General features: G+C 40.9%; 1 protein-coding gene across 1 annotated transcript; it reads right to left on the bottom strand.

Annotated features, from left to right (window-relative positions):
* Positions 1-3,015: 3,015 nt before the first annotated feature.
* LOC122814148 (protein FAM78B) lies at positions 3,016-4,493 on the bottom strand. The gene is made up of 2 exons (XM_044086760.1): positions 4,483-4,493; positions 3,016-4,354 (listed from the first exon to the last, which is right to left on the bottom strand). The coding sequence occupies exons 1-2, from the start codon at positions 4,491-4,493 to the stop codon at positions 3,829-3,831; spliced, it is 537 nt and encodes a 178-aa protein (XP_043942695.1). The 3' UTR covers positions 3,016-3,828.
* Positions 4,494-13,642: the final 9,149 nt, after the last annotated feature.

Raw genomic sequence — 13,642 nt, 5'->3', positions numbered from 1 at the left:
TAATGTTTACAATTATAAAATCTTAAAACATTTACATCATATATATTATTAAATCAAATATGTATTTATTACTCAATAAACGTAACACATCACTGGTTTCTAAACATGACGAATGTTAGACTATGTGCATATCCTTATGGACTGAGGCTGTCCCTTATGGACAGAGACCATCAATAAGAAAAGTATTATCCTAACTTACACACCCTCTATAAATCCTTAGTTACTTCCCTAGTAAAATGCCCCTCTCCTGTATAGATGCCCACAATACTCAGAACCCAAATGGTTTGGGGTGTGCGGCCAGGCTTGTGAAGCCCCAAGTGGTTTTTAGCCTAGTAACAACCTAGGAACCTACATAAATTAAAACAACCACTCACATCTACAAATCGATCTCACCAGGAACAATTAAAATGAATCATGTTATAAACACACTAACATACATCTGTTTTGGAAACCCAGCCCAAATCCCGCATAAGAGTCAAGAGAATAAAATGGTCTCTGCAACACTTTTAAGTTCACTTCTATATGCTGTGCTGTATTCTGTAAGGAATGTTTTGGTACCAGAGTACAGTACATAGAAATAACTTTTTTTACAGAATGATGATTTACTGTGGGTTTATACTACTACCCACCCCAGGTGGCATGTTTGTTGCCCTACCCACCTTCAATATCTGAATAATTAATTCTTAACTTGGCTGTTAAATCCACCTAAAATTCCAAGGACACTGCCCCCAACTTCTGTTTTCTCTGTTTTATTTTCTTTACAGCTTAGAGATACACTGCTCCACCCTCCCTCAGTCTAATTTCATCTCCTTTACCATACAATCTTGGAAGGACGGCATCATTATACCGTCATTTAATGGGGATCAGTCAAAACAGTCTCTCACCAAAGTAATCAGTTCATGATGGATGGCACACCTGTCGCTTTGATGTTTGTAGCCATGTGTTTAGGTTAATAGTTTTCAAGTACTATGTTACTGGCTATGCAGACTACTGCCTATTGTGTATATTTATTTACCAGGTAATAACTTAGTTGTTAATGTACTATGTAATATGACAAAGGTTCACATATTATGATGACAAATAAGAAATGTCTGGTCCACTTGCTCTGCTCATGTCTCTACCTTTTAGATATGTCCCATGTTACTTATTTGGAAGGTTACTTCTACTTTTTCCATTTTCCTAGATTATAAGAAATCATGCACCGGTCATCAACCACCCTCATACTGCTCTCTGTCTTGGGTATTAACCTCTGCCTCTCCCCTATAATAAGACCACTGTCTCACTGTGGCATCTCACTTAACAAATGCGATAAATAAACTGATGCACACCCGATAACAACAGCATGGATTGTCACACTGAACTTTTTCAGCATTATTACAGGAGTGCTGGTTCTGACAAAGGCCCTGTCAAAAAAAAAATATATATAAATATATATATATATATATATATATATATATATATATTGTTTCATTTCATATACTCGAAAGGCTGAAATCCCGAATTTCAGTGTTTCGAGTGCATGAAGCCAAAACTTTAGAATAGTGAAAGTGCATAAGCACGAATGTGAGTATGTTGAATCCACGCTTATGCAGTGACGCTACTTTACAGGAAGTGTTTGTTTGGGACGTTTGTATTCAGACTTTCAGGTGAGTGAGTGTATGTGAGAGTTTTTGTAACGTGTGTGTGTGTGTGTGTGTGTGTGTGTGTGTGTGTGTGTGTGTGTGTGTGTGTGTGTGTGTGTGTGTGCGTGCGCGAGGGACTATAGAATGCATGTGTGTTTGAGTTTTGTTTTTTTTCTGTGTTTGTGCGATCTTGGAGTTAGTATATATAAGTGGGGGTGTGTGAGGTGCACGGCCCCCCACGTGGGGGGTGTAGGGGTCTTTACCCCCTGCTTCTGTTTAGTGTAGGTATGTGTATGTGTGGTATTTTGTTGTGTTTTTGTTTTTTGTGGTGTAGGTGTGGTTTGTGTGTGGTGTAGTGTATGTGTGTTCGGGTTTGTGATTTCTGGGGTTTCGGTGTTGTGATGGTTTCGACTTCATGTACTCGAAATGCTGAAATTCGGGATTTCAGCATTTTGAGTATATGAAGTGAAACCGTATATATATATATATATATATATATATATATATATATATATATATATCAAAACCATAACACATCGAGGCACCACTCTGTCCAAACAGAATGCTATTTACTAGTATTATGGTAGTCCTGACACTTTCTTATTCTTTTGTTCTTTTAGACAATATGCTAATAAATAGTTGGCACATATAGGAAGGGAGCTGTGAATTATTACATTCAAGCAAAACAGAACTTGTACAGAACTTCACCTGGCTGCTGGCTCAACCAGAAAGTTTTCAAAAAAAATATATGATGAAAATGCAAGAGATGGAAACTGAAATAAAAACCTGTTGTTCTAGTGTCATGCCTTTGTCTTGGAACACACACGTTACCTATAACAGTATTTCTGCCTTAAAGCGTGGCATTAGTCACTGCTAACTCATCAAAAGATGAAAACTTTATTTTCATGTCCTGTCTTTTATGTGTAGCCAGAAACACGTACCTCTGAAATTCACAGCTGTCCCCATCTTCCCTCTGATATTCATCCTGAAAAATAATCCCTACAGCATTCTGTTTACCAGTGGAACTCCATATAAACAATACTGTAGTACACTAGCAGCATGAATCCAAAAGGCTTATTCTAAGGAAACCCCAGTGATACAGAAGACTGCTCTCTGTAACTGCTTCAGTCATTAAACACTAAACAAGCAGCAGCTGTTTTAAAAGCATTACATAAAATGAAACATACTTGAAATAAATGTAAACAACTGAGACAGGAGTTTGGCAAAAAGCAATTACATGACACTTCTTTCACAATACACTGTAGCTTTAAATATGTACTTGTGCTGTAAAAGAAACCGTATTGTATAAAGGAATACTGCAGCTTGTGTGTTAAGTACAATACTGCATGATGTAACCCTTAATCTCCACTCACAGCATACAAGGAAACAGAGAAACCCTTTAAAATTATTTACTCTGAAACATACACAGATGCATGCAAAACCTCAAAAGTAAAATCTCCTGAAATGTATTCTTTGAATAAAAAGGTGTTCAGGTGAGGCAACTGTTTCTCCGTGCTGCGACATGTCAGCACCTTGGACAGCGCTCTGCTGAACCTGGACTCCCTGCCTTCAGAGGCCACTAAGCAGAGCTGCCTCATGCTTTGAAAATGACTGTAAACATTTCCTGAAGGCTTGCTAGAACCTCAGATCTGTTCAAATGCATAGTGTAAACTTTACTGTGAGTCCTCTGTAACACACTGTGATGGTGGAAAAGATGAGTTATGATCAGGACCAGTGCATATAGTTGTACTTCCATTTTTTACATAGTAGGAAATTACTTCAGCCTGAGGCACTATCAAACACAGAGGAAGAACTCCGTTACTAATATGGTTTTATGGGCAACCAGTTTTCAGAAAGATCATTCACTTTTATTCTCTTTTTTGCATTAAATTTTAAAAACATCTGCTTGCATCACAATGTGTGGATTCTGTTACAAGACCAGCTCATGCCTCTTGCTACGTTATTTTTGATTCCTAATGGGAAGATCTCCTTAGAAAACTCTGTCATGTTTCTCCCAGTGCTACTGACATGTGAGTACCCATTTTTCAGACACTTGACCATAGTGCCTTTTTACTGAAAGGAAACCTCTTCTACCTCTAACATAACATGCAGACAATAGTTGCTGTCTGTTAGCTTCAAACAATGCAAGTAATATGCACCAAAATGCTACAATTCAGCTCCTTAAAGTGATCCTTGTTGCTGTATCTCACTGCTTTGGTGGGATTACCACCAATGGAGGCCCTCTCTTGGGTCTCCACATCAACACCTGTGCATCATTGGCATTTGGTTTCACCAGTGCATTGGGGGGGATGGGCTCCATTCTAGTTAAGAGTTTTGGCTGTTCTTGCTGACTTCTCCCAACAAGCCTTGCACGCTGACCCAAAGGCTTTGTTGGGTCCACCTCAATGTCTACTCTCATTCGCCATTTTATAGTGTGAAGAATTAGCTTCTCTTTAGTGCCTGCATTCATGGCTACTAGCCATGTGGTGAAGCTTTGGTCTCTTTTGATACGAGTCAGCAAAGGTTGGTTGCTGTCACTTACTGGAACTGCCCATGTCACACTGGGATAAAAGTTATCATTCATGCTTACTGAGAAGCGGGAAACTTTATGTGTAGGGCCAATCAAAGTCACTGTCTCTGTGGTGTTCCCATACCAAGGGTAGCTCACTCCATCAGAGTCACTGATAGCTTTGACTCTCCCTTCTCGCAAGTCAGGCAGTTCCCAGCTAGACCTAGAAAAAGAAGCAAAAAAAAGTACATTTTAATAAAATATAAAGATATTTAACAACATGTTCACAAGCACAAACACCAGCAAATTCAATTGATCAGAATATAACTAAACAAATCACATCTCATATACCGTGCTTCCATTTATTTCGCTATGAACATTAATGGAAACTGGATTCGTTGGGGAATGAGAAGTGGAATTTCACAGTGTACTCTTGGTAAGCAGCTTGCTGAGTGAAATAGCTGGAGTAGTAGTTGTCTGAATTCAGGTACCTCATCCGTCGACAATGCATCTGTCACATAGTTACTGCTCAGTGTATTATCAAACACGACTTTCTCCGCTAGGACCATCTTCTCAAAAGCTGTCTAATTTGCCATCGATAAGTTAACATATTGCAGTTTGTTCTTTCTGTGGTAAAGCTAGTTTACATTTTTATTACTGTCTGGATACAAAATGTGACCTGAGCCCATGATCAGTTGAATTTGATTACGTGTTTATTATACTGTTACAGTTATGCAGCTAAAACAAAGGTTTCATACCACTGGTCCCCAGTCTGTAGAAATCAGACATATGACTTATCTTTCACATGACTGCCTTTTATTATGAAGGCATTTTCAAGTTCAGTTGACTTGTTTAGGAGGGATTATTGCTTCAAAAACATCTTTATGCTCTATTCTTAAATCAGACTGAATGACAATGCACAAAAAGGAATATCGCTCACAGTCCAGATGGACTGGTCACATCTGTAACAGCATACTGCAACTGAGAACAGAGACCTTCAAAGTACTGCAGAAATGCAGGTGATTCTCAGGGCAGGTTCACCATTTCTAGGGAATCAATCTTTGTCTACTGAAAAATTAATATCATACCTGTATAAGTCCTATTCCTTGTAGTGCAGTGCATGAAAGCTGATGGACTTACTGAGCAAGCAAAAAGAGGACATAAATCTACACAAGACCTCTACGACATTGTCACATGATGCAATGAAAAGTGCAAAGATAATAACTTTGCTTCTGTGGAATCAGTCCTGGAAACTTTAAAACAGCTGACTGAAAAACAACAACCTGGTTCCTCTTGGAAAAAATACGGACTGGCAAGTTTAGGTGTAATCCCAATACAACCCTGGAAATTCCTCCAGCTATGTGAGGAACATGTGCCAATCTTCTGTACCACTACTATCACAATACTAAGTACTATGCACACACCATTATCACGACAGTAAGCACTGTTTATACTCCATGTTCACAACAAAGAATCAGTAAAAAAGTCTCTGTTCCTTTAAGATGGTGAGAAAAAGCTGGTAAGAATTACCTGCTAAATCCTAGAAGGTCTAACAACACTGAAATACTAAACATGTAAAAAATTACATGTGACCTACCTTGCCTACTCCCCCTTGGTATTTAGTAGGTTAGGGTCTTCTTAAAAGCCATTGTGGGTCCCTCTTCAAAACATCTGGTATTTGAATCTGTAGCAAAAAATGCACTGTTTTGTTCAGGGAAAAAAGAAGAAAACTTGGAGCCTGTCGTGGTTAAAATGCTTTATTTGTAAAGTAAAATTTAAAAATAATTCCAGGCAGATGAGCATAGCTCAGTTTGTTCAAATTACAAGCCTGGTGTTGATTTTTTAAAACAAAACATTAGAGGAATGTAAAACATTTGTGCGACACCCAGTTGGGAGTGTTAATTGATTGGCATTTACGTAAATAAATCTGCAAAGGCTCCAACTTAGTGGCATCTAGGTGTACGTTTAACATTAAATTAAGTTAATAACAAACCAGTCACTCAAGTAAAGTACTTTCTAGCTTTAAATACATTATTAAATCTTATAAACCACAATTTCCATTAGAAACTCATGTTTGGCTATGAATGAATGGAACAATACAAGTGGGGGAGGGAGGGGCTTATAAATTTTATTACAGTACATGAATAGAAGTTGCAGGACCTTAAAGGGGCTGGAGAAGTGGAAGGGGATGGGGGAACTGTAGTGGAATAATAAAAACAAACATTTGTCACGGGTTTCGCTTGGTTTGGTCTCTAGAAGGAGGAGTATGTATTTTTATACAAAATAAGTTAATTAAACACTTGTCATCTGTATAGTTTCAATTCTAAAATAAAAAAAAAGAACTAAAGCCTTCTCTTTTCATACGCTTTCCCAAATACCTCATCAGATATGCCTGAAAACTTCTTGTGGGGACAAAAGTATAGATACAACTTATGAAAGAAAAAATAATAGATAAATATTGGGGGAAGTAGATCTGGGAAACTGTAGCTTTAAAGGAGTTGAAATGAGCTGCTGGTTAAGGTTAGAGTGGGTGCTTGTAATTGGGTTTAAAGCTGGTATATTTCAAGCTGTGATGTTATTAAAGGACAGAGTTGAAATACCAGGTAAAGAGTGATAGAGTTGATGTGAAGCTAGTCTGCCTTTAAAAAGTGAGAAAACATACAGATCAGCAGTATATGTGGAGCCAGCAAGTATAAATTCCCATAAAAATATATTAAAACTAAACGTCAACCAAGGGGGATGTGATCTGGAGGAAAGAACAGATGTGTCTTAACTTACACAGACGTGCATCTTACGTTACACAAGTGAGGAACGATAAGATGTTGTATGGTGATTACAAATGCATAGCGATGTCACAGAGGTTTTGGTCAAAGTTACCAAGCAAGATATTAAGGATGTAAAAATGAGGGAAAAAACACTTACAGCATATGGAAGAAAGTTGATTTAGTAATAATTGTGGTGGTTCAGCTTTCTAAGGTTTAAAATACAGTTAATAGAGATTGTGGTATTAAATCCTGGGGGGTTGTTCGCCATCTGAGGGATCTGCCATTCAAACTCCTCCTTCTCAAGTCTGTTACTTGTATTTCCTTGAAATGGTTCATTGATGATCCTATGATGAGAGAATGAAAGATAAGTTAAACTGCTGCACAAATCCACATTCCAAAAAGAGAGGACGAACAGCACCACGGTTCACTTCAGTAGGCTGAAAGGCAGTGCAAAATCAATGCAGAATCCAAGGTTAGTAATAATGAGTAAAATCCTGACTATGGCCCAAACAACCTGAGTTTGAATAACACTTTGGGTGCTTGATGGCAAATAGGAATGCCAGGCATGCTGATCCTGGTGTGGAGTGGGGGTAGATCCTGTCTAGCTTACAGCACTGCTCCAGTGACAGAGGCTCATCTGGAGAGTATAGCCTTTCTGTGATGCAGGGAGCTCATATAGCAAAGACGTGGGTGTTGCTTTCCAAGCTGGTGATGGCAGCATTTGACACATGTGGAGAAGCATGCATGTGCCAATGCAGGCGCACAGTTGGCCCTTGAATGACAGAACTGCTCAAATCATGACTGGGGAGGGGTTAAGCAATAAATAAAAAATTCTGTCACTGCCAGGATGCCAGCAAAAGCACAAAGCAGTCTCATCACTACCTGAAAGATAGCCCTCCTCGAACTGTGAACTCTCTGATCAAGAAGATGCTTAAGGACTGTTAGGCATGGGGTAATAACTACACAAAAATCTGTCCAAATTGGGACCGTCATAGGATCATAGATCATAGGATCATAGATTAATACTAGGCTAACTGTCCTCATGGGCCATTTTAAGCCTAGCCAATTACCCCATGTGAGAATCAAACCCTGCACCTTGTGTTTCTAAGCCAAGCACCTTAACCATCACAACAACCTCCCACCCCCTCATCAGAGAAAGTAACTAGGGAATCAACTTTTCATCTGAGTCCTGTGGGAAGTCTATATTCTTCCTCTTGCCTTACCTCTTCCCATGCTCCAACAGTGTGGTCTTATATGGGGATGAAGAGGCAGATGAAAATTCAGAGTCAGCAATCCTCTTGTGTTTCTGACTGAAGCATTCAGGTATTTTGTCCTGGTATTGTGAAGCAATGAGAGGTTCAGAAACAGGTCAGAAATAGTCTCAAGTCAAAGCCAGATGAGTAACAGACCAAAGAATGCACCCACAGCAAATAATGTAGCACTGAGCTGGGGCTCAAACTCTGTAGCAACACTGGTACGGCTCTGGTACGGAGGTCCACAGCACTGAGCTCTAAAAGCACAGATGAAGGTGAAACACTGGCACTAAGCCTCAATGGTAAGCAATTATCAGATGTTTATATCGATTTTGATGTGTTCAGCCCCAAGGACTCACAGGCTGAACACTCTGACCTTGACACCAGTGCAGACAAAGCAGAGACATAATCTGGGTCCAAATCACTGACCTAGAGCTAAAGGCTAAAGAGGCAGCTGGCACAGATGGTACCAATGGTGGCGCTAACAGGTTAGTATAAAACCACGCTGGTGTAAAGAGTGCCAAAACAGGGACCACCGAGGAGGCTGGAACAGATGAAGGGAATGGACTATCCTGATCTTCCCCTGAACATGAGGGGGAAATGAGAGGAGACCCAAACCCAGGTGAGCCTGCAACACTGCCTTTAACAATTTCATACAGTTTACGACTGAGAAATGGATTTATGGGAAGAAATGGTATGTAAATATCCAATAAAAGGGGATTTAGAATGGGGGCATTGTTTCACGGGCAAATACAGCTAAGAAGCAGAGGAAAGACTGTCTATTATTATTATAGATTTCACTCAGTGAGGCCTGGGAAGATGATCCTCAACAGCACGGGTGGACTGCCAGCTTTGAAACCCCCTTCCCTACTCCCTAGCTTCTATACAGAAGGTTTAGAAGAGGGAGGGGAACTATCCTTAGAAGCAGAGCGATCTTATCTTTTCTTTTACAGGGATTATTCTTAGACTTCGCTCTAGAGGCTTCATTAGCAGAACTCAACTCTGGGAAGTGTATGCTTTAGAAGCATCGTCTATGAGTAACATCCTCTTTAACACTGCTTGCTCTTTCGATCAGTTGGGATATGTATGTCAACTTTTTAACAGGTGACACAACCTAACCGTAAGTGAGCTGCACCCAAGTGGGCTGTGCATTTTATGTGCCTATCTTGTAGCCTCAAACCTCCTACTTTTTAAAACCGGTAGGTTTCTCCACATTTTAATCAGCTGGCACTTGCTGAAGTAGCAGCAGTAGTTACAATGAAGCTAATATATTAAGCACTCTACCACAAAAAAATACTTCATGAAAACAATGGTAGAAATGGCGCAATTAAGAACAAGTGCTGAGCAGTCTACCCTTGTTAACAACAAGCTGTAACAGCCACAAACTTTAAAACAGCACATGCACTAAGCATTACTAAAGGCAATAACCACAATAGCCGCAAAAAATAAGTACTGAAGCACTGCGCAGTTTATCAGAGTTACCGACTGCAGCAAATACAGAACCATTAAGCTCATGAAATAAGTCAATAATAGCACCAGGAACTGGCCATGGACCAAATAGGCAGGAGAACTGCAACAGCTAGCTAATAATATGATAAAACAAAATCAGAATTGTCACCAATCTGGAGGAAGACGATAAGCAATGTTAGAAGCACCAGAGACCACAGCAACTGCACTAATAACCCAAAATTCAACAAGGCTTGGGGCTGTTTGAGATTTAATGCAAATATAATGAGTGGAAAGCAAGTCTTGGGCAGTAAAGGAGGAGCAGCTCAGGGCATTGTGGGTAAAGGGGAGGAGCTAAACCATGGGAAAAGTCAGAATGAGAATTGGTGCTTTAGTCCTAATGGGGAAGAGAATGGAACAGGCTGTGACAGAATATGTCATCAACAAGATGTGACATCAGTAATGGCAGCAGATGTTATGAGGCTGAAAAGGGGATATGAGGATCAGTTTGCTCTGCGTCTTTGCTTTCTGTATGAGATTGGGCATAGTGTGGGTTGTAAAGTACATCAGTGAATCCCTCGCTGGTCCTAGCTATAAAGGTATGACTGTGCATTTAATGGGAAGGCCAAAGGATCTATCCCTGGCTGACCTTTCTAGTGGAAGACCCTGTTGGCTATGATTTGGTTAAGGGATAATTTGTGTAACAGGAGAAGATACCTGCTGAGCCTGCTGGCCAGTGTGCTGTTCTCTCGCAGGATATTAGCAGTCATTAAAAAGAAGTATTGACTGTGTTCCATTTTCAGAGCTGTCTGGCTTCTCTGAAGATGGGTTACCCCGTCTAGTGATGTATCAGATCACTCTTTGTCTATATGGACTACAATGGTCCTTTGTGGAAGAGTATCCCAAGGTCAGCTGCACTGCTCTCAGTTACAGGATATCTGTCACGAGGAAATATTCTGATGTGGTTCTGTGATTCTTTTGGGGACCAAGATCCTTGTATTGTACCATTTTCACCTGGAAATGCCACATGCACTCTATGGCAGACACATCCCTATTAACTGTAAAACTGAAGGTGGAACATTGGAAGGAATTTCTGACACTGTTTGGAGGTACTGCTATCAGTGGAGGTAGTTTATACATAATTCCATCATGATGACATGCTGGAAAAGGGAATCTTCCTGTTAGTTACATTGCTGATGTAGTAGCTATTGCAGGGCAGTAAAGAATTGATGCCATATAATCTAGAAGCCTGGGGCAGAACTCCTTAATGAAGTGTGATGAACACATATTTCCCCTCAAGATGGCCTGCAGAGTCTGCCTACTCCCTTTTGGTAGGAAGGCACCACAGACGTGGCCTGCAGAGTCTGCCTACTCCCTTTTGGTAGGAAGGCACCACAGACATGGCCTGCAGAGTCTGCCTACTCCCTTCTGGTAGGAAGGCACCACAGACGTGGCCTGCAGAGTCTGCCTACTCCCTTCTGGTAGGAAGGCACCACAGACGTGGCCTGCAGAGTCTGCCTACTCCCTTCTGGTAGGAAGGCACCACAGACGTGGCCTGCAGAGTCTGCCTACTCCCTTTTGGTAGGAGGGCACCACAGGCATGGCCTGCAGAGTCTGCCTACTCCCTTTTGGTAGGAAGGCACCACAGACATGGCCTGCAGAGTCTGCCTACTCCCTTTTGGTAGGAAGGCACCACAGACATGGCCTGCAGAGTCTGCCTACTCCCTTTTGGTAGGAAGGCACCACAGACATGGCCTGCAGAGTCTGCCTACTCCCTTTTGGTAGGAATCACCACAGATACTGTTGTCCAACATGCAGCATATGAAAATAATACATTTGGTTGGTTGTAGTTGTGATTTCCAACACTGCTGTAATGCCCAGGGATTGAAATGATTCCATTAGAGACCACCTGTTGTGCTAATTCAGCTGTATATAATGCAGCAAGGAGCATGTTGTTCAGGTGCAGGAAGGAGTAGCTCTCTTGCAGCACCTGGTGGGCTGCAACCACAGTCCTATACTTGGTAAGCACCCTGGGGACTGTGGCAAGCCTGAAGGCAGGTTCTTGAATTGATGATAATTGACTCTGACCCTGAAGTGCAAGAAGTTAGAATAGGGCAGTCCTCTTCCACAAACAGACCAGTCACTAGCAAAGTTCTTCAGGGGTCTGTGCTGGGTCCATTCCTATTTGGCGTCTACTTCTCTGATGTCAAGGCCAGTGCATACTGGGCGCACTCATAGCATCCCATCAGGACATTAATATTCTCTAAGAAGGGCTAACTCAGACAAATAACTAGCACCACAAAATGTCTAAAACTCACTGCAAAGAATGATAACAGTATCTACTGTGAGAAGCAGGGTTTCAATGGCAACCACCTCATTGATAACGCACCCCTAACAGTAGTTCCAGCAGTCAGGGATTTGGGGAGGCATGTAGACAGCAACCTGGCCTTTGACCACCATGTGGCTACGGCAGTAAGGAAATCAATGTATGCTGCACAACTTAAAAGCAGTGGTATGGCATCTAGATCCAAGGATGTCATCAGTCCACTGTATTTGGCCCTCATCAGACTGATCATTGAATACAATGCCCCCTTCGGTATGTACCTGACCAGGGATATGCAACAAATGCAACATCCGCAGATGTTCCTCATAAAAGGATGCAGGCTATAAACAACATGTAATACACAGATCACCTCAAAGCCCTTTCCCTGTACTTGGTCTCTTACAGACTGTTGAGGGATGATCTATGCTTCGCATACAAGGCATCCTTGTTTCACACTCTGAAGGACCTTCTACATATCTGCAAAACAAATACTATCAGGATTACTCGATCTAGGGACTTAAAACTTGCTTGCAACATAAACAGGACATGATGGTATGACAGGCATGTATCTCTGAGAGTAACCCTTCTCTGCATCCTGCTTCCATATGAAGCACAGTTCTTCCCTAACCTGATTCAACAGTAACTTGGACCAGTGGATGGGGGAATAGGAAATTCATCCCTGTTCTGCCACCTATTCCCTAATAGAGGCAGTCTGTACATGATTAACCACCCAATCCCCAGCCTACATATACCCTTTACAATAATCTTAAGGTTCCTAAACTTGTCAGATATATTTAGGATGCATGGCTAGGCTTAAAAAGGCCCCTGTAGTTGTTAGCCTAGTATACACCTATGAAACTATGACACTCTCAGCCTCCTTTTTGATTGTGATATATACACTGACACCCTGGATGTCCAAAGAGCATATCTAATATTGCTACAGGTAAGGTAAGATGCTTTGCATACAGATCATTCAGAACTTCTTTTGCAATGTAGTGGGTTAGGCCATAGAGATCCAATACAGGTGCAAGATTCTTTGTTTTATTTAGTACCCCAAAAATGTGGAGTAAAATCCTTGTCATCTCTTGGTTGGATCTCTCCTTTTTCCTGGATGACGAATACCTTCTTCCTTTTATACAAACTGTCTAAGAGAAAATCTCCATTGTCACACACATTTGTGGAGAGTGAAATCTGTAGCAGGCAATGCTGCAAAACTTGTACTTTCAAGTCTTTAGCCCAACATACTCGTTACGCTCATGTGGTTCATGTGGCCATAAGAAAGTGGACAGCAAGACAGACAGATGCAAAACAACCCTTTCAGCTGAATTCATTTGCCCATTGTGTGACTGAACAAGTCACTTAACCAGACAGTCCACTGGGAAATTGGCCTAGGCTCTTCAATGGTCTCTTGGTCAGCATGCTTATTAACAATCCAGACATACAGCTTTGTCTTAAAGAGGGATGTGCATTTCATGTATTTGTTTCATGTCATTTATCACTTAGTTTCATTGAGACAATTTTTGGTGACTAAACCTTCAGAAACAAACTCTAACCCTAAAAACCTATAACTGTTTATAGAATATTGACCTAACCTAAACAATATATACACAGGAAGTAGGAGAGACCCAGACAACTCAGAATAAAAACAGGTACATCCTGTAATTAACTTACATTGGGGTAGATTAAGGTCACTTTTGCAGCAAATAATTCTTTTGCATTTGTTT

This window comes from Protopterus annectens, chromosome 10.part0 (assembly GCF_019279795.1).
Source record: "Protopterus annectens isolate FY-2018-M chromosome 10.part0, PAN1.0, whole genome shotgun sequence".
Taxonomy (NCBI): domain Eukaryota; kingdom Metazoa; phylum Chordata; order Ceratodontiformes; family Protopteridae; genus Protopterus; species Protopterus annectens.
Note: the sequence above shows the minus strand (reverse complement) of the source record. Positions and strands in the feature narration are given on the sequence as shown.